The sequence below is a fragment of the Parus major genome, chromosome 2 (assembly GCF_001522545.3).
Source record: "Parus major isolate Abel chromosome 2, Parus_major1.1, whole genome shotgun sequence".
Taxonomy (NCBI): Eukaryota; Metazoa; Chordata; class Aves; order Passeriformes; family Paridae; genus Parus; species Parus major.
The window spans coordinates 48,774,308-48,796,140 of NC_031769.1; the positions used below are offsets into that span (position 1 = coordinate 48,774,308).

The 21,833-nt window shown below is 35.6% G+C and overlaps 1 protein-coding gene across 1 annotated transcript in view; it reads right to left on the reverse strand.

Annotated features, from left to right (window-relative positions):
• The window catches only part of FBXL2 (F-box and leucine rich repeat protein 2), a 37,290-nt gene extending 15,732 nt beyond the window's left edge, over positions 1-21,558 (reverse strand). The window contains exons 1-7 of the mRNA XM_033511978.1: positions 21,459-21,558; positions 7,482-7,536; positions 5,936-6,010; positions 2,900-2,994; positions 664-732; positions 482-596; positions 49-175 (exon numbers count right to left, since the gene is read on the reverse strand). Coding sequence (XP_033367869.1) covers positions 49-175; positions 482-596; positions 664-688 — 267 coding nt within the window. The 5' untranslated portion in view covers positions 689-732; positions 2,900-2,994; positions 5,936-6,010; positions 7,482-7,536; positions 21,459-21,558. The remainder of the gene's footprint in view (positions 1-48; positions 176-481; positions 597-663; positions 733-2,899; positions 2,995-5,935; positions 6,011-7,481; positions 7,537-21,458) is intronic.
• Positions 21,559-21,833: the final 275 nt, after the last annotated feature.

The window sequence follows — 21,833 nt, forward strand, 5'->3', positions numbered from 1 at the left end:
CCCAAAATAAAATTTTATTCCTAAAGGATCGCCCAAGCAATTATGTACCTGTGTGCAACCTCTAAGAAATAGAGCTTTTAGTCCACTACACCCTTTCACCAGTGCTTCAATACCATCCTTCGTAATCTGATCACACCAGGAAAGATTCAAATGTTCCAGATTTCTGCAACCCTCACTGGGAGAATTAAAAAAATACATAAAGTTAAATCCAGCCTTCAAATAGTCATAACAGTGGGAAACCCAAATTAAACACACTGTTAGAAATTAATGATAGCCAGTGGACTGTGCCAGGCCTCCACAGAAAAGTCATGAGAAAAGACCACACACAAGCACCACAGTCTACACCCCAGAAGTCCTAGATATAGAATACAGCCAGTGCTGATTCACAGTATAAAGGTTCAGCACCAATTTTTAAACTTTATTAAATGCTGAGCAGCTCTTTAAACACTTTTCTTTAACACAGAACACTGAATATTCTTACCTTAAGCCTTTTAAAGAACTGTTTGTAATGGCTACGCAGGATGTCAGATCCAGATGTTTCAGCTTGGAACAGAATCTGCTAAGACTGTAACACGTGCTGCAAAACAGCAGACACACTAAAAATACCTTCAGCTACTTCTTTTTCCAAATTTTCCCATCAATCAAAAAACCTCTTTGACTTACCTGTCAGTGATTTTTGTGCACCCATTCAGATTTAAGTGTTCGATGTTTCTGCAGTTCTGTGCAAAGGTCCTAAAACAGCAACAAAAAGCTGAATTAATATAATGTCCTACTGCAATGCAGTCACTAGAGAGCGCTCTGTCCCGTACCTCCTCCCACCTTGGTCAAAAAGCCTGATCTTCAAACCCCAGAGCAACTGCAAAGTATGGCTCAAATACATCTGTCTCAGTGGTTGCTTCTTCCTTTTCCTAGCTAAGACCAGTTTCTGATCTTAGGAAAGTGTTCTTTCTCTCTCAAACACCACTTGGCCAGGTGGTTATTTCTGTCATATATAACTTGCTTCAAATACTGTAACAAAAAACTCAAAGGGCATAAACAGAAAGCTTCAGGTGTTACATCAGTTAAACATTAGGCTTCTGGGGAGAGTTTTTGCACATCTCATTAGTGAAGCCTTTGCAAGTCTTAATAAGGCGCTTGCTCCCACCGCAAATGGAAAGGGACACACCTGGTGCAATACCAAAGTGTAACCTAAGCCTACTGAACCATCAGTGGAAAAAGCTCTGTAGACTGTAAATTGCTTCTTCATTATTTTAAAAAATTAAAAAGTATCAGTGTGCTCTACTGGGTATGAACTTTAAGGAAGATTGGAGCCCCTATACTGCTGAGAGCCTGTATGTATCATTATACTAATTTCCCTGAAGAAATACATAAACTTTCTTTTCATCTGTGCAAAGTAATATTTACAGCTGCACTGCATTTCAGAACACTGTTTTTATACCCATGTTTCCTTCAAATGGACTTTATTGGCAGCAGGGAGGGAAACACACAAAAACAATTTGTCTGGAGTCTTGCCCTGGTTAACAGATCTGACTACATGCTCAGCTGGTAACAACTTCTGGCTCTCCAGTGTGAATTGAAAACAATGGAAAAAAATCCCGGCAAGCAGTTATACTGGTGAGAGTTTCCACTTGAATTCTCAAAACAGCTATTCCAATATTCATATACTGGAGGAAGATTTACAGTCAAGACACCCTTCAAATCACTTGGAAAGATGTTACACTTTGGAGGAACAGCAAACTGCCTCTGAGATTCAAGCATGGGGCATGTCCTGACAGACCTGCCACAAGCATTCGGTGCTTACACGACCAACACCTACATCAGTAACTGGTTATTTTACTCAAAAGTTGATGTAGAAGAAGGATAAATATAAAACAAAACTAGTCTATCTGGAAACAACTAAACACAAATAGCAAAAATCACTTTCAGAACACGTACCTGAAAATTAATGCTGCATTTACTCTAGAATTTACTCTAGAGACAAAAGTCAATGAATTGACTTACTTGTAAATTTTAGAAATAGCTAAAGGTCAGAGCACACTAGTTTAATGTCCACTGCTTAACAAAATCATTGTGCTTATATTTTCCACTTAAGAATGGTCACACTACATCAGACTGAACACCATCCAGCCCAGACTCCAGGGAGAGAGGAGGAAACCGTAAGTGCAAAAGGCCAGACCCCAAAGCCTTCCTCCAAATGTTCTTCGAGCCCTAAAGCACTTGTGGTTTAGGGACCATCAGGTGGAGGTAGGATCTTTGGATTTAAATACTCACAGAAATATCCAGAGGAACCTGGCTAAACAGTTTGCATTGGAAAAACCTTCTATGGATTCAAACATTCTTCTGGGAACAAACTGCACAGTTCAGCTCACACACTGCGTGAAAGAAGGGTCACTGTCCTCTCTAGAGCCTCCCAAGATGTGTCTTGTTGCCTGCCTGTTCTTATTTAGACCAGGAAGAGAATCCCAGATGTTTTCTGATTTTGTAGGCACTTAATTGTATTTGTCTTTATCCTTTCTCCAATTGCTAGGGTCATCTCTTGTCCAGACTAGATGATAAACAATAAAAGGACCACTAATCTTGATAATCTGACTGTTGTAGGATGCCAGAGTATTGTCTGAAAACATTTTAACCACTTGAAAATATCAATCAATGGAAGAAAAAGATGATTCAGAAAAGCACAGCTTTAATTTCTTAGTTAATTTCTGGAAAATAACAGAAGCTATATTTTGATCTCAAACTGATCACTCATTTAATCAACATTAAGGCATTTAGTACTTCTCTAAGTATCCCATTTTGGTAATCAGTCAGGACTCAGAAATACAAATAGGCATAACAGTAATTTAATTGCATTTAGGCACATTAGGAAACAAGTGATGTCTTAATAGAGAATTTTACTTACTTTAAAGAGGAGTCTCCAACACCAAGACATCCTCTCAGACTAAGCTGTCTCAGGAACCCACCACACCTTTTTGATATATTTTCCACAACACGACCCTTAAACCAAATAAAAGGAAGATTTAGCTGAGTTTTATTCTGACATAATATCCTAACCAAATTAAAAATCCCAGGAGTTAAGACTAGCCTCAGCTATACACCACTAGAACTACAACTCTTTGAATTTCTTTTGCTGCTTTAAAAAAGAACAGTTACCTGTTGAGAATCTCCACTCCCACTCAGGTGCTATTCAATTCAATCTTTAATTCTCTCTTCTTCCTTCAATCACACACAGCTCAACTTTTTGTCACAGCAGACTTTACCCACTAAGACTACTAAAATGAGCTTCAAGTTTTCTTCGATGTGTTGGGAACTGCCCAGAGGTGGAATGGAAGGCTTGGCCTCTTTATTCTTTATTCTCAGTCACTCCTATAGCACTTAAATTGAAATTGCCCACAGAGACCTGCTTAGGCCAGTACATCATGACAACCTTTGGTAAGTCCTTGTTTTACAGCTCCTGCATAGGGTAGGGACACTTGCAATTGAAAGGTGCCAAGCACCTTGGTGGAAGCAGCCAACAATAGGACTAATACCTAACAGCACTGTGCATTTTTTTTTCTCTCCCTTTATTTTTTGAAAGAAGAAATATGTATAGAATTACAGATTAGGGGATTTTTCTGTTGTTGTTATATTTTATTGTCCTTCTCTAATATTAACATTCTGGTCTTCACTATGGGAAAATATTTTTTTATCAGTGCTTGTTTCTTGGTCTCTAAATAACATTGCTTGTCTTTTACTACAAAGAATTTGCACCAAAACAAAAAAACCTGAAAATCATATATTTTAAAAATCTTTTCAATCAATCAATATTAATTCTCAGCAAATGCCAAATACCTTTACTGTAAGGATAAATTCTTGAATGAATAACATATAATGCAAGTTCAATTTACATTGCAGAAAAAAGCCAAATCCTAAAGAATTATTCAAAGAAAATACAAACAAATAATGAGGTAAATTTTCCCCAACCCATTTATTTCTTTAATCACTTAAAACCTTCCAAAAACCAGCATACTAAAGAAGACAACTTTAGTGCATCCAAATGCATTTAGCTGTTTGAATAATTTGTCATTCAAAAAAACTAGTTTTTCAACCTACCCCAGCTTACAATTGGTTCCACATACCAAGAAATCCGAAGCTACATTTAAATTCAAGATCACACCTTTTTGATATAAAAGAAACACTTTTTATAGGATTCCCCCACACACACTTTATTCTCTACCATGTGAAGTCTTAAATACAGAAAATTTCCCAAAAACTAATTTTTCTTAATTTGATATTCTCAGGTCAGGTACTAACTGAAAAATCACAAAACAGCTCGTCCAACTGAGCACAAAGTTGTCAAATACAATTGGGAGTTTTTACCCAAATTCACAGACAAAAAAAATACATTACTAAGAAGCTAAACAGAGTTCTTAGACACCTAATGTGAAATTATTTTGTTGAAGAACGGATTAGTGTAATAACTTCTTGCTGAACACACTTTTAGGAGTAAATTTAAAGGGTATATACTCCAAATGTACTTAAAGATAATATACTGAAGTAACTGAATTGCTCCAAACCACAATAGCTTTTTATAGAAAAAGAAGATCATAACTTCGTTTCACTCCTCCTGAATCCCATGCCACAGGTATCTCAGCATCTCAGAGGGCAACACCGTTAGGTAAAATGACAAAAATATTGAAAACTTTAAAATACAATACTGTGTTTCTAAATACCAAAATGATTGCAAACACAGAAAAGGCCTATCAACAGGAAGGACTGCAGACCTGTTGTGTTTTACTTTCTCTCTTAGCAAATGAGGAACACAAGATTTTTAAAGGCAACTGAAAGAAAACCTGACTTCAAAGCTCCAAGTCTTCTTTGACACATTTAGATTGAGGCAGATGCCAAAAATCTTTCTCCTACCTCTGCAAGATCCTCTTGTTTAAGATGAGTAGATCACTAGAGTTTGCAATAATGTTTTAAAAGAGCGGTGAAAAAAATTTACCCTCTACGTTACTGTAAAGCTTTAGGAACAGTTTGTACCATGGTTAGCAAAATGTAGCAAATTAAACACATCTGGATTTTATTTATGCAGCTAAGAAGCTAAAACATAAAATACAGAAGCAAATCAATTATTGTTGTCTATATTTAATTTGTATCTAACAACAAATAATAAACCAGTTCAGACTGAATCAAGGAATTGGTGTTACTCACTAGTTTTTTTCCTTCATTTTCAGATGTTTTCTTTTATTTTGTTATGCACAACTATGACAGCATTAATGCAGACATGTTTTTCTTACAGAAGACAAGTCTGCCCTAAAACCTTTCATTGTACACTGGAAACAACTTTACTTCACACGTATCTGCATTTCACACAAGGTTGAAACCTTGTAAAACAAATGGTCATAGAATGGTAATTGAGTACACCAATATATCAATACCAAATCAAATCTAGGGAAGTCTGCAGTAATAAAAGTTGTCTAGCATTTTAGTGCTTTAGTCTCCAAATCCTATAGCCAGGTGTTCAGTGAGCTTCCAGCACTAGGTGGCCCCCTCATAGAGGAATTTGGGAACAGCAAAACTATCCTCTAGATCATAAAGTGATTCCAAGAATCTCACTCCATCCAGAGGCACCATTTACACCTTTCCTTTCTGGAAATGAGCAGGTTTGGATTTCTAGAGCCCAATATGTGTACAATATATGAGAATCATCTGATACACAGCTGGCAACCAAAACCAAAACATGCAACCAGAAAAATAAATAAATAAATAAATAAATAAATAAAATAAAAGGCAAATAGAGTTCTTTTTCATTTGCTCCTTCATAGTACTATTTTCTTGAACTTAGTCTTTAAAAGATGTGAAACCAAGCACAGTATGTGGGGCACTCAAAATGGGCTATGCTCTTAAACATCTCAATAGGAATGAAAAATACCCTAAAAATGAAAAAGACACTAACCTCTATATCCGTCTGGAAGTTAAAGAGGTCTATTCTTTGCCAATTGCTTCCATCCAGAGCTAAAACGTTCCATGCCTACAGAAAAGAAATACATAAATAGTTTATTTATTACCTCCACCACCCGCTCCCTTAATTTTCCTCTCAGTAACACAAATATTACAAACTTGACAATTTCAGGCAGCATTTAAAATAAAAAGAATTGTAGATATTAGTACTCATACAGTACAAAGTAGCTAAAAACATAGAATTTACAGAAATTAATCTCAAATCTCCTAAATGGATTACACTTCAAATGTTAACTTGTGGCTACAAAACATACAGGAAAGCAAGATATTAAATGTGAAGCACGTACACGGAAAGAATTAACCCTCCATTCTTAAAAAGCTTTTGTAAAGTTTTCTAATGAGTTACTTTTGCTAGATCTAAATGGAAAAAAAGTAGCTGCAGATGAGATTCCTTTCAATAAAACCACAGTTCCTCAACCTCACTAGTTACTATTCTGAGAAAACAGAAACCTTTCAGAAAACTGCTGACTTTCCACTATTAGCACCAGGCCTTTCCTTTACACGTGCTAAGTTCCATGTACATGTTTGAGAGCTTGTTCTTCACTGTCGAAGCAATAGTTGTTCAAAGTAAAGCAAAATTAAAAAGCCAGAGAAACATAGATATATGCAGAAAATGAGAAAAAAAAAAGAATACTGCATCCAACCGATAGGTAGTTTTCAGAGAAAGATACAATTTATTTTGGTTTTCTTATGCAGTTTTGTAGGTTTCAGATTACACCTGATGTTACTTGACTCACAAGACTTACTGAAGTTGCAGGACAGGGTGAAATGAGTAAAGAATGAAATAATTACACAATTATACATTAAAACAAACAACCAGTTAAACTCCAAACCAAGCCCAACTGTAAGAGAAGGAAGAAAAATATGAAATAAAGTTCATCCATGTTATATAATAATATAGTTCATTGTACACAGTTGATGTAGAAATAGAGTATTACTCATTTTATTTCAAGAAAAAAAATGAAGATAAGCTAAACATAAAAACTTACTTAGCATGACTTCACTAATACCTTGTGTGTGCCTTTTTCCTCCACTAGTAGTTCATCTACTTAACACCTTTTGTACTTGGCAAGAAAATGATGGATGTACTTCTTAGACACATGGCGCACATTAACCAAACTACATGGAATTTTAAGCAGCAATTACAATTGAAAAATAGTGTTATACAGCCACATGCTTTATAAAAAGCAAATGCCATCATGCCAGGCTGGGCATAATCCCTTCTCCAGATACAGAGCATACACGACTGGATATCTTTTCCACAGCCTTTAGACAGAACTCCTGTACACAGCAACTAAGTCCACATCTACATGCAAAACTGGGACCTTTTGCTAAAAATTGTTCATTTGCTTTAATAAACTAAGAGACTGAGAATTTATTTTTTTGTAAACAGTAAGCAAATTGCAATGAATTCCATTATTTGCATGTAATTAAGAGAACAACATAAGCAACAACCAAAAAATCCCAAAAGAAATACATACCTTGGAAACTTGTGCACAGCGACACAAAGTAACTATGTCCAAGAAAGAAAATATTCTAGAAAGAAAGGAAAACAACTACAATTAAAATGTTTAATTATAAAGGTGGACTATTGTATGAATTCACGGTTCTGCAGTTCTGTGGAAAGACACAAGCAGCAGACTAAATGCTATATGACTGTTTTACCAAATTATTTTTGGCTATTGAGACTTACAGAATAATATCATAGCTATCATCTAAAGACAGTCAACACCAACATATGAGAACGTATGAAAACCCAGCAGGTGCTGCTTCTGAAAATCTATTTTCTAGTCCCTCTCCCTAGTATAACAAATAGTCTTTTCTTCTTAATGCATAGAAACTAGCTTATATTCCTTTAGTTGTGCTACAATTAAAGAAGTAACTTTATGAACAGATGAAGATTTCAGAGGTTGGTGAAGAGTAAGAAATAGGTAACACATAGATAAATCTAAGTTCAAGAATCTAAGATTTAATACAATGAACAATGAACCAGATTTCTGAAAGGATTTCACAGTGACTACCAAGCCTAACACAGTATCTTTTTTAAAAAATTACAAGAAACAACTACAGCTAAAAATTCAGATTTACTATTCTGATCATGGAACCATTTCTCAGGGTTGTCAACTCTTAATAGTTTACAGAAAGAAATTTTTCACAGTCAAAATGAATTTTGCTAAATACCATTTCCAAACACCAACAAAATTGGCTCAGAGAATGTTCTCGGTGAAGAAGAAATCATTAACTTAAGCATAAAATATAGATCCTATTAAAAAATAATTTTGTATTACAGAGAATGAAAGCCATGAAATATATGAAAGATGTTCCTGCAATTCACTGATAAACTGCTATCTGCTTCCCAAGGAATTTTTCAGACATCAAATACATGAGCCATAATAAGAACAATTTCATATTATAGTTAGATGCTAACATTGAGGAGCAAACAACTAGTAATTTAATCAGCTAGTTGAATTTAATCACATAACATTATGGTTACTGCTTTTCAAATGAAAATCTGAAGGTAGAGCTCAAAATAGATACCTGCATCTTAAGCACTATTTTAGCTGTGGTAAGGGCTAAAATTGTGATGAAAGTACTTCTTAAACATAACAATCTTCTGGACATTCATTATGATTACTTCAGATAATAATCTTCCAATATTTCATTTGACATCTGGAATTATTTTTGCTCTGTTTTTACCATACAGTAATACTCTTTCTCAAAAAAAATAATAGCCAAGCAAACAGAAAGACAGATGTTTTCAGAAGCTATTAAACAGTTTATAAAATCCTGTCAATAACATTTATTTTGATACCATCTATTTTGACATTTGAACATCCTTTCTGAGGCCTGTTCACTTTAGGAAGCTTTAGTGGCATTTAATGCACAAAGTACACAGTGTGCTTAGAAAATCACTGGACTGTTCAGATAAACACTGAGAAGTGTTCTGTCTCTTTTAAGAGCATCATAAATATCAGCGACTCACCAGTAACCCTCTTCTGCAATCACCTTTCTCCCCACCATGAGGGAAATGTCAGCAGATGAGGGTGTGTGGAGATTACATGAGAGAGAGCTGCAAAAGCTTCTTGGCTTGCAGAAGCTTCCTCAGAACTACTGTGAGAGTGGAACCTGAGGGTTATCTCAGATTTACAGAAGCACAAAAGACAGATTTCCGTGTTATTCGTAACAAAGAAAGAACTTATGACACAACACCCTTGCCTAAATAAGAACATGACATGTTTTAGAAGTGAGGTATCCAGTTCTGCTGAAATAAGAAACAACAGAAGAAACTGTAAAATGTTGAGGAAAGGGTATTTTATACACCCCCACCACTCTTGAGTTGTCTGGCAGTCTTTCTTCATGTTTCATTGTTTATTGCTGTTAAGAGATTAACACTGATGCAGGATTTCTGCTACAAAATAAAAGTTAAACTAAAACCAAATGGTGAACAGATGTATTTATTTTTTCTTCATTCTGTATGAAGTGACTTTTCAAAAAGTTAAAAACTGAAAGTGGTTATTCTATATTAAGAGAAGAAATATTCTAGCAAGTGTAAACATTTGTGATGCTTTTAGGGGGTTTGTTGGTTTTTTTTTTTTTGTTCTAGAGAAGAATGTTTCCTGCAAGGCAGCCCAAGCTGTCCCCATCAAAACAGGTAACAACATTAAGACACATTATCAGCAATCAAAAGCACAATTATTACCCTTCGCTTAAATAGTGTAATGGGCAAGAGATGCCATTATAAATACTTTTATAATTCCAAAGAGGCATCTTGCACACATGCTTGAAAACCCTTTTTTCCATGCTTTTCTATTTATTTGCCCTCTATAATACAGTCTTTCACTTGTACCATTAATACATACTTGCTTGTCTCCTTGCAGTCCCACAGAATTACTAGCAAATCCTTACCAGTCAATAGGGCATAAGACTCTGAGGTTCAAAGTCATTTCAAGTCCTTAAAAGACTTCAGAGTCTTTAAAGACTTTAAAGGCAACCAACAAAATGAGATGGAAACACTGATACTGTCAGTAATCAGTCAGTGTCAGACAGTGACACTGTCTGGCATTTGGGTGAAGGACCATCAGCAGCCACTTGCAATTTTAAAAAGTGGAAAAAACTACCAAGCAGAGCAGCTGCTGGTTGTATAGCACTTCTGTCCTCTATGACCACAGCTATGTAGATGGAAGCAGCCAGCAGCAGCAATCATTTCCACTTCAGTCTTTGGCATGTATTAACACAAGGAAATGGAAATTAATAAATTCACAGTAACGTTTAGGATCATCTAGTCTGAGTTCTAGTGTCCCAGGTTATTCAATTCTCCACAGTTAGCCTGTATTGAGCTCAAGAAGGAAAATACACTTACCAACACTTGGAGCCCTTCAAGCCTTTTCATCCCTAGGCACACACCACTCTGGACATGTGCCTCATGAGTTTGGCCTTGGAGACCTTTCAATGTTAACAGTCCCTACACCACATATGAGCTTCATGCCAAAGGCACAAAGAGTTGTACAACCTTAGAGTCCTCAACTCCCTCATGGCAAACTAGCACTTGGCTAATGCCTAACTTACAGAAAAGGATCTATTCTTCATTTGAAAGCCTTCAAGACATGGAAAATCATCACCTTCTCTGGTAGTTTGTTCCACTGGTTAATCACTCTGTCAAGATGTTTCCCTTATTTCCAAGGTGAACGTCTGACTTCCAGCTCTATGCTATTTTCTACTTTTCTTCACCAAATTAAAGAGTGCTTTAGCAGTTCATACTTTCTCTTCATTGAATATTAAAGCCACTTATCATGTCAACTTTAATTCTTATTTTAACAGTTGTTTCACTTCTGTTCTTTAAATCTCTTTTTCTCTGCCCATTATTTTTTCAGCATGTTTCTTCAAACGTAGACATCAGAAGCATGTGCAGCACTAAAAAATTTATTAGTATCAACAAAGCTGTACACAGACATGAAATATGATTTCACTACCCTCATTTTTCAAAGCCATTTCAGGCCATTGTAACAGCCTTTCTGACAGAGCATCAGAAAAGAATTTTACAGTATCTCACCCATTTCACTATCACACTCTGCTCTGGGAGTACACAGCCCAAGCCACAGCTCTTTCTTACCCCTGCATATCTATCCATGCAAAATTAACCTGTAAAATTAATCTTGTTTGAACATACAGGATTTATCATGTTATTAATGAAATACCTTAGGAGTGCCATGTGTTCCTAAGGCTTAACCATTAATTAATTAATTAACCATTGTTTTGTGTCATCTATAACTTAATCCCCTTAACATCCACTGAGAAACTGCACACATATTGTTCACTTTTAAAATTAAAACACCAAACACTAGAAGTCAAATGCGTAAGTAGAAACATGTAATTTTGGTTGGCAAAGCCAAAAAAAATTTCAATTTCAAAGAATGACATTGTCCAATGGCTTATTTTCCAGAAAACCAGAATTGTCATATTCCTCTCTCAATTTTTAATCAAACAAATCTATGGTGAATTTTTCCACTGCATACTGAATAGGAGGCTGAGATTTCTGCCCAGCTCTCTCTTGCCTGCTTAGAAGTGCTGCAGATTAGGATTCATGTTCTTCTAGTTTGGAATTTTCTTGATATCCAAGACTCACCAAAACTCAGCATAAGAGTGCCACAGACCTAGGTCACCTTTTTGAGACACTTTCACTGCAATTTATATGGTTCTGCCAAAAAGAAGTGGTTATTTACCGTCTCCATCATCTTCCCATATATTTCCACATATGCTTCATTATTCCCTTGTGCTATAAATAGACTGTGCAATGTCTTTCTAAACACAGAGACAGCTGATTCTTAACATTGTTTCCTTCCCTAAGGAGCCACAGAAAGAAAGAGCTATTTCTCAAAACCTCAACACTGCACAGTGTACTTCCTACAGAGACAGAAATCAAAGACTGCAAGAGTCAAACTGCTTCTCTCTTGCTTTTGTAAAGCCATTCCACATTTGATCACATGAAGTCTTTGAAGTAATAGCACGGCAATTACTTATTATAGGTATTTTGATGCTATACAATGCTATAAATATTGATGAAAAGTGGATAACAAGATGCAGTGAGTACCACACACAGACACTTCCTAGAAATTCTGTCCCTACCCCCAGAATTTGGTATGACAGAAATAACACCTGGTAATTTCTAAAAAGCTTCACCAAAAACCTAAGATATGGGTTTGTTTATAACTGACTTGTGAATGCAATTCCACATCAGAACTTTCGTTCTTCATGCTGTTTAAATTTATAGTAGCTTTGCACGCAAGGCTGATAACAAACTTTACCAAAATGAAAACCAAAGTAATAAGGATGAGAAATGCCTCACTGAAAGACAGCACATCAGCTAGATAACCTGCTTAGATGATCCTTTCAACTACCACACTGTCCAGTTGTTATAAAACATGCCCACACAACAAATCTGTTATGTCTTCCCCATTTAAGACTATGGATTTCTTATTGATTTGTACAATTTTTGTACAATTTACAATTGATTTACAAATTTAAAATTTACAATTTTACAATTGATTTTGCATAGCAAATCTGTTCACATTAAAGTCCACCACATGCAATATGGAAGAGTAATGCCTACATGCATGTAAAAGTATCAGAGAGACAAAGTACAGCTTCCACAGCTTTAATTTTCATTTTTTAGTAATTTTTTCTCACAATTTTCTCCACACATGCCCAAGCAACAGTGGAAATGGGCATCAGACACTCTCAGTTCATTACTTGTGAACACGCACAGTGGCAAATTCTGATAGCCACCATAGAAGCTGCCTTGTATTTCTCCTAAAATGTCATACTCATTAAATACAAATCATATTTACAATTCTTTATACACGGAAGGTTTCTCTTCACCCTTTGTCCTCTGTTTTAATAAACACCCTACTTAGGTATGAGGCATCTCAAGGTCAAGTGTAGTCCAGCAGTGCATACAAACACTAGAATAAAAATATGCAGGCTAGGAAACATACAGGTAAGGTAAATAACTCACAGCCATAATCTAGAAAAGCAGAATCTTTAATTAATATTAAATTCAATAAATAAATTTGTATCTATATGATTAAATTAACAATGTTAATGCTGGTGTATTTCTGAACTTCACCAACTTTGCAGCTAAATTTTGTAATATCTTATTCAATAAAACCACAAAATAACACTTGTCGTGGAAAGATATATATAGTGGGGCATATTTAAATCTTAAGGAATTTGACTATTTTCTATCAAAAAAACAAGTATCTTTTCTGTCAAACCTGTTTCAGTAGCAAAAGGCTGAGGAATGCCAATTGCTACACAAAGCACACATCCATTGACTTGTCCAATACTTGATCTTCCAGATCAATTATTAAAACAAACCCCTTTTCACTGCAGATGAGCTATTTTGTAAAGTAAAGCACTTAAACTAGAAACTTTTTGACATACCCCAAAACTTTCCAGTAATTCAACCCTGCAGTTTCCACTTGTAAGCAACTCAGGTCTTTCTCAGCTGATCGCCATAGAAAGTCTTTTAGTAACAAATACAGCACCAAAAAACACTTCTTTAGAAGCCAAACCTCCTTTTCTTTTACCAAGGTACTTTATTACTACAGAACATTGGCGAAAGTATTGGCAATTGCAAAATGCTAGGCTGACTACAGGATGTCTGACATCTATTTTCCATTGAAACAGAAAATCAGCTTAGATGGATTCATTTTAGAGAGAACAGCATCTCACCTTTTATGTCTATATGTTACTTGTAAGACAAGTGGATCCTATTACTCATTCTTTGAAAATTAGTTTTATTTATTTGTGAAGTATATGGCCATGTATAACAACACATCAGCAACCTTTTCAGATACTCTCAGTATCTGAAACAAAATGCCCAATGATAAATTCAAAAGGGGTCAGTTCTGTTTCATTTTCCAGCCTTAGCTGGTCTATAACTTTTTAATACAGATTTTATTTTTATGAAGTGATTTTATGAAGTACAACTTTGGCAACTATAAGACATCTTACTAAATAAAAGCAGTTAGCCTAATGATTAGTTCACAGTGGTTTAACTTGCACTCACAGTCCTAATCCAACCTGCTGGCCATTCCAACTATCCTACAGTCTATTTTTTCCCCCATGAGTGAAAGGATTATAATCTGGGCACTGAACAGCCAAAAATCCACTATAGCCACTCTGCACATTAGTGGCTAGGTAGAGACGTGGACAAATAACATGATGCACTGGTACCATGCAGCCTAAGAATGCTCCATAAACCACGATCATTACCACCATAGATGTTACATGCCTTGGTTAGGTATTGGAGTACGATTCAGTAGACTTGATCCAACCTGTAGCTCTGCTACTGGCCTGGAGGATGATCTCGAACAAAAGATTTCTCTTCCTGATATCTGTGTTTGCATCATGAACACACAGATAACAATGTTTACCTCTCCTGCAAATACTTCATGAATTACAGACAAAAAAAGTCTTTTGATGTATGGTTTTCTATTTAAACTGTCTAGCACCAATATTTAAGAATTTTTTTTTTCCTTTTGACTGCCTTTTTGTTCTTTGATGGCACTTTTCACATGGAAATGAGGAAGAACATTTCCCCCTCTGCCTCCCATAGCTGCATATAAAAACCAGACTACATTATATCACTAATACTTCTGAGCACTTAGTTCTGATAATGAACGAATTAAGAGACTGAGTTTAAATAAACTCCAGTTTCAAGGTAAATAAAGCCCTAAATTGAATTAAGTCTTCATTCAATATGAGATTTCAAAGAGAGGTTTAGTAGCAAATAAAAGAAAAACAAAATGATAAAGTACAATTCCAAGGGTTAAGTCATTGCTATAATCATTTTAGCTGTTACTCCTGCTTCAAATGCTTACTTAGTTTTGTTTGTTCCAGTGTGACTAATCCTTTGTCACAAGCATGTTCTTACTGAGAGGTAATACCTGTAACTTGAACCAAGTAAAGCTAAAGCATTCCATTTATAAGGAAGCCCTAAGCAAAAACACTAAATAAAATAATTACTTTTCAAAACTGACAAATTTTACTTAGCACCTTGACACAATAAAACCCCTCTTCCAATTCCATATCTTCCCTTCCTCATTAACACAGCATACAAGAGCACTAGTGTGCAATTTTCTGCATATGTTCATCAAGTTTCTCACTCACATTTTTAAAGGAATTCCATCTGAAATATCTCAGCCCAAAACATTCTGTTTTGAGCTTACACTGGCACTTGTTTGAGAACAAAACCAAATCATTTAAACATACTAAATAGAGGATGGCAGCTACCTACTCCAATTTCAAAAGGCCAAACTGAATTGTTCATATAATCACTTGCAAATGTTTAGCATCTCCTACAAAGACTGGCAGAAAACACGTACAAAGTGCCGACTGGTGAGGATAAGAAGTGAAAAACATAAACTTGCATCTGGAACTGATCTTGGTAAGCATTTCACAAGCAGACAAACAATGCATGTAGCCGTGTATAAAAAGGTCAACATGAGACCTTCTCCACATTCTGAACAGGGTATACTGACCACCAAGCATTGATTCAGCCTTTAGTTTCCTTTAGACAGAGCCCAAGTTCTGTCCTGAATATAAGTCACTGGAAAGTTTTAAAACCTTATCCCTCTTCAGAATAAAGGAAATTTTTCTTAAAAAAGCTGATCAATGAGAAAATTGCAACTTACTACATTGTCTGTGTATATTTGAAGTCTGAAGACACGGAGAAACTAAACAACTATACATTGTAACATTACAGAAATCATGTTATAACAAAAATAGCATTGATAATGTGATATTATTTTTTAAATTGCTCCCAAATCATGTAAGGATTCTGAAAGAACCCTGTATATCTTATACAGTCCTAAAATTATTATAATTCTGTTGTTTTTCTAGCTAAATATCAAAATATTTAACTAATTCCCAAAGGCTTTATCTTGTCCATGACCTGTGCCTGTGGTTCATTCAGATCACTTACTCAGTTTAATTTCTGATCACTTTTTGGGAGGTAAGGACCGCTGGAAATGAATTTATGACTCCAGAGAAGTGAGTCAGGATTTGCTATTTTGCTGTCATCAGTTGCATTGTTTCTGCTTGCTTCTTATCAGTATTAGTCTTTTCTAGTTACCAAACATTTAAAGGATACTCACACCATACTGAATAGTGTCAATTACGTCTGCTCAGCACTAACTCTTTGGACAGATGTATTTCAGTCATGTTAAATTAAAAGACTTAATGAAAATTACTTGTATGAGGCAATATTAGAATTTGCTTTACAAAAACCATAGATTTGCAAAAATATACAGAAAAGAAGTCTTACTTTCATGAGAAATATAATCCCTTCAATTCATAATCTGTATGAATAGTTTATATACTTGTATCAATTTGGCTCCTTCCAATTCTAAACAGTTAAACTGTAATTGTTTGGCAGACTACTATAAAGGATTTTGAAGAGTTGCAAAAGACTCTAAAATCAAAATAAAAGATTGCATGTGCATTATAAAACTGGAATGTTTCCCTAAGACTGTCAAACACTGAACAGCAGCCTCAGCTATTCAGGGTGAAATATTTTCCTATTTAATTATACAGATCCTTGTAGTGGGGAAAATGAATCCTGTCTGAGATGACAGATTGTTTTTTTCTTTCCCCTTCAAAACACATATATTGTTTTTCTGCTTACAAAATTATTACCAACCAAGAACTGCTCCAGACAAAAGTTTTATATTTTTCAGTTCTTTGACTCACTAGTCAGTACTCTGTATGTTAAGATACAGCAGCCAAATTTTACAGCAGTTGTGGGCCATCCAAGTATCTCCAGAACCTAGCTAAGAAATACCAATGGCATTATGGCAATTGCTTATTGTAGCCTTTTCTGTATCTCCTCTCTATTTTCCCCACAGTTAAGCACACAGATAAAAAGGAAAAGTACCACTTCAAATATATAAAATACTATGTTTGACTTCACCAGTTTTAAGCTTATGGTAACTTTTTCTCTACAACAATGAACACACACTAAAAGCCCAGCAAAAAGCAGCATGCAGTAATAAAAACAGAATACAAGCACAAAAACTTCATTTTTCAACTCTCAAGTTGCATATTCTTGCCTAGAAGAAGAACTGCTGCTGGAACAACACTCCTGGGTTCCTCTCCTAATTTCAGTCCCAAAACTTTACTTATCCTCTTCTAAATCTGATTGACCACTCAAATTTTGAGACTAATAGCTAAGATCTACTCTTAAGCATATGCATTCAAAAAGTAAGCTTTTTAACAGAGCCCATAGTAGTTTCTGTATTTGTGGTACAATTTATGAAGTTGGCACTTTGTAGGCAGAAAGGAACTGAAATTGGTTTAAGTGGCTGAAAGGGACAAACATCTCTGTTCTTTCACCTTACCATTTTTGTGAAAAAAATTACAGTTTTCACAGTGCAGAACATTAGCAGTTAAAATACAAATGAACAAATATTACCCATCTTTCTACATGCCAAAAGTACGACTGTATCTCCCTTTTCAAAATGCATTATTACTTTCTATCAAGCCAAAAAAAAAAAAAAAAGTCTGTGGAAATATCAGAACATTCTAACATTAATTACATACACTACATTTTTTGGGTTTCAATTTATTTTCAAATTCACACTGTAATAATCCATCGTTTTAGGGTTTTCCCCCAGTAATTAAAGTAAAAAAAAAAAAAAGAGCCACTTTATGGCAGTGACACTTACTAGAAAAGTTACCATTAAATTGTATTAGCCTGACTTGATTTCTTATTCTTCTGATGATAGTTATGGGTTTATGAATTTCAGACACCAATTCAATTTTACAGTCAATGTCCTGTATATTCAATTGATGCTTTCTCATAAACAGATAGGCTAAGAAAAAAAATAAAACTACAGTCATCCAAAAACTGGTTAGAAGGCATGATTTATAATACCACCACACAATTCTTACTTAAACATCATACAATTGAGCATTTATTCAACCTTTTACTTCTTGCAATATGGAATAGGAGAGGGGAAAGAGCATTCCTTGCCAACTGGCAAACTAGTAGCATTTCAACAGCTAAGAGGGGTGATAATTTTTCCTTTAGCCTGAATACTAAAAAAAATAATTTTTAGAAGCAGACTGTTCCTTTCACAGGTAAAAATATACTCCAATACTACCAATAAAAATGAATGTCTATAAACCAGAAAAGGTTACAGATTAAATACTTCTCTCTCTACACTCAAGCTATACTACTAACCTCAAAGTATATCTGGCCCCTCCAAACAAGGGTCTTCTTCAAAAGTATCACTGTCCCTATTAATCAGATATCCTCTTCCTCTTCTGCCCAGTTATCTGAGTCTACTTGAGAAAGAACAATCTCTTTTTTCTTATACTTTCAAATGAGTTTTGTGCCTGAAAAGCTGGGGGTCTAAACCATTTTCTTACAAGCATAGTAGATACTACACAGAAAATGTGCAGCAGACATGACACTGGCTTGAAAACCTTCCAATATAATTCTGGTTGTTATATTAGTAATAGTAATAATTGCAATCATAATATTAATAATGATGATGAACTGAAGTAAAAAACCAAGGGATTACTTTGTTCAACTTTAGAGTATGCAAGTATAGCAACACTATTCTATGAATAAATTTAAAAGTGGTTTTATTTCATAAGTCTACCACCAAGAAAAAGTTTTTCAATTTTAGAGGAAAAAATTGGACTGACTGCTTGTTATAGCAAGATTACATAAATTTAAATACTTCATGCAAATGAGAACAAGACCAATTCTGGCAATAGAAGAAACTGTGTTTACATTTAATTTCCAGATATTTGAAACAAGCTATTAATGAGGGCTGCAGTGCTATCAGTTTTCATACATATCTGACACAAGCAAGCAGAAAACTAAGTGCATTTGATGACACTTTCAGTGGTATTTACTATTCAGCTCCAGCTCTGAGCAAAATGTTTCCACTGCAACTGGTTTACTCTCCTTTTAATTAAAAGGTAGACTGCATAGCTAATAAAGGAAAAATAATTAGAATATTAATTACACCCAGTGCAGCAATATTTAAGCTCTCCTGTCATAACCACAGGGCAAGACAATTTTAAAACATGTTGCAGCATGAGCAGATACTGTTTCAGGAGTTGAAAGGCATTCAGACTCAGTCTTAAAAAAGCCTTTACATGCAGGCTCAACAAATTCCCCACTGATAAACCTTAGACAGGTAGGTCTGTGCTCTGAGACTTCCTTAGATATCTATTCCTCAGATATCTACACTCTGCAGGGATGAGAACCCAGATGCATGTCCTCTCTAACATGCTTTGCCATTGGCCTTGTGAGTTTGTCCCTGCAGTAGTACAATTTCAAAAGGAGATTTACAGAGCATCTCTTCCATCTTCCACTCCATTTCAAAACCCTGGTGATCAGCACAGTCTTGTGGGTATAATGAAATATGCACTCTATTTCCCTCTGGCAGAGCAGACCCAGTCCCAGCATTCAGCATGAGATCATCATGTTCTTTATGGAGAAAGCTGACAGTCCCAGTTCAGTTTCTCAGATCATCAACTCTTCTAGCTACATCTGCAACACTACTTTGGCAAATCACTGTGCAACTGCAAAAAGGACATCCGTGCACAAAAAATAGACAGTTGGCTGAATCAGTTCCGTGCATGCTTGGCCTGGGATACTTTATGTTGTTGTTCCAGCCGCGCAAAGCCTTTCAACCATGCAAAAGGCTTCTTTAGACACTGCTGTAACAGCGCAGCAGCAGGGATTAGCTGCACCACTTCCTCAGTTGGTCAAAGCCAAGACAAGCCTGCATGACCTTCAAGCTGCTTTGCAAGAAGCTACCCTGAATATTCAAGAACAAAAAGCTAAGCCATGGTAGAGTCTAAATACTTGGACTTGTTTGTTTGGGTTTTCTTCCTGCTGAATTCTTTAAAATCGGAGAATCACAGAATGGGTCAGGTTGAAAGGGAACACTGAGGATCATGTGGGCCAACCTCCCTAATCAAGCAGAAGCATCCAATCATCCTGGAGCACATGGCACAGGATTGCATCCAGATGGCTCTTGAATATCTCCAGTGAGGGAGACTCCACCACCTCCCTGGGTAATCTGTTCCAGTGCTTGGTCACCCACATAGTAAAGAAGTTCCTCCTCATATTCAGGTGGAACTTCCCGTGTTCCAGTTTATGTCTGTTGCCTCTTGTCCTATTGCTGGGCACCACTGAGAAGGACTTGGCTCTATCCTCCTGGCATCCTCCTTTCAGGTACAGATAAACATTGTTGAGGGCTCCTCTCAAGAAGAGATGACTGATGCTGAACAGGCCCAACTCCCCCAGCCTCTCTCTTAGAAAAGATGCTCCAGAAGACATCCTTACTATGTCAGTGCATGACACCTTTCACTACCTAAACCATATAAACAAATTCTATTCAATTACATAAATGAGATGCTTAGCATCCATAACAGTGAAAAGGACCATCATTTCCACAAATATTGGGGAGTCCTAATGCTTGAAAAGAAGTGTTTGCAGATAATGATTTTTAGATAAGGAGGCAGCATCCTACATTGATTTTATCTTGTGGTTCATGTGTAGCATTGAGTTCAACAAAGCAAAAGGTATGAGAATTCCTGTTCAGGGAATCATTCGGTGACTGTCTCTTTTAATCACATTTTCTAACAGTTTTAAGAGTCTAATTACAGTCTGCCACCATATGGAATGCATCTCAACAAAAATTTTAAAATTCTACTCCTTTAACAACAGTCTGCTTTTTTAATATTCAGAGAGGAATATATAGTCTGATAGTCACAATGTTTTTAGGAGTATTGTCTTCAGGCACAAGATGCAAAATGAAGACATCCACCAGTCGTGGGCTGAACTTACTGATCTTGGTGTTCTAGGTAACTTTTGCAACGATGATCTACTCACAAACCAGCAAGCTGATAAAATGTATGAGTTACCCAATGACTATAATAAGAAAGATACCTCTGTTGGTTCTACCTTTATACAACACAGACTGGCAGTAATGGTGATAAAGCTTTTCACTGCAGTGACTTTTTCGGAAGCTCTGACATTGAATTTGTATTTTATTTTGTTCTAATAAAGTTTACGGCACAACAAGTGTGAACTACATTAGAGAATTAGGTTCTTCAGACAGATATAAAACATTGAGAGTGTGGAAGAGCTGACTACTTGATACACCAAAGTTTTTTGGACATTTTATTTCACTTTCTTTTCTGACATGCAAGTAAAAAATCACAACTAATCTTCCATGGTATGGTATAACTTGAACACATTAAACAAATCAAGGCAACAAGCTCAGGAATTCCAAGAAGTAAATCAGGTGTGGCATTATTTATTTCAAGAGGATATATAAAAGGATGTCAAGGACACTTGATAGCCAGTAAGACACATAAGCAACATATAATCATCTGTCTTTACTTCTTAAAATGTTATGTAGAATTACCTTAACAGAAGTTCTTTGGGTAGTTTTTTGTTAATAAGGGCTTCATCATTATTTGAGAAAACCTAGAAACAGAAAGAAAAAATTCTATTTTAAAAAACAACAAGAAAAACATATTTTAAAGATATTCATATTTATTCACCTTCTAAATTAGGTGCTTAATTCTCTAAAATTACTGTTAATATCAAGTTTTTAACATGTTAGTTGTCAATACTACAAAATTATTTTAATGTACAAAACAAAGCCACACCCCCACATACACCTGCTCTTCCCTAGTGTTGAGATTTAACCACACAAAAATTGTGGAGCAACTTAATCATGAAACAAGCATCCTTACACTGCACAAAGTGTTTTAAGCAGTAGTGAAACTTCAATCAA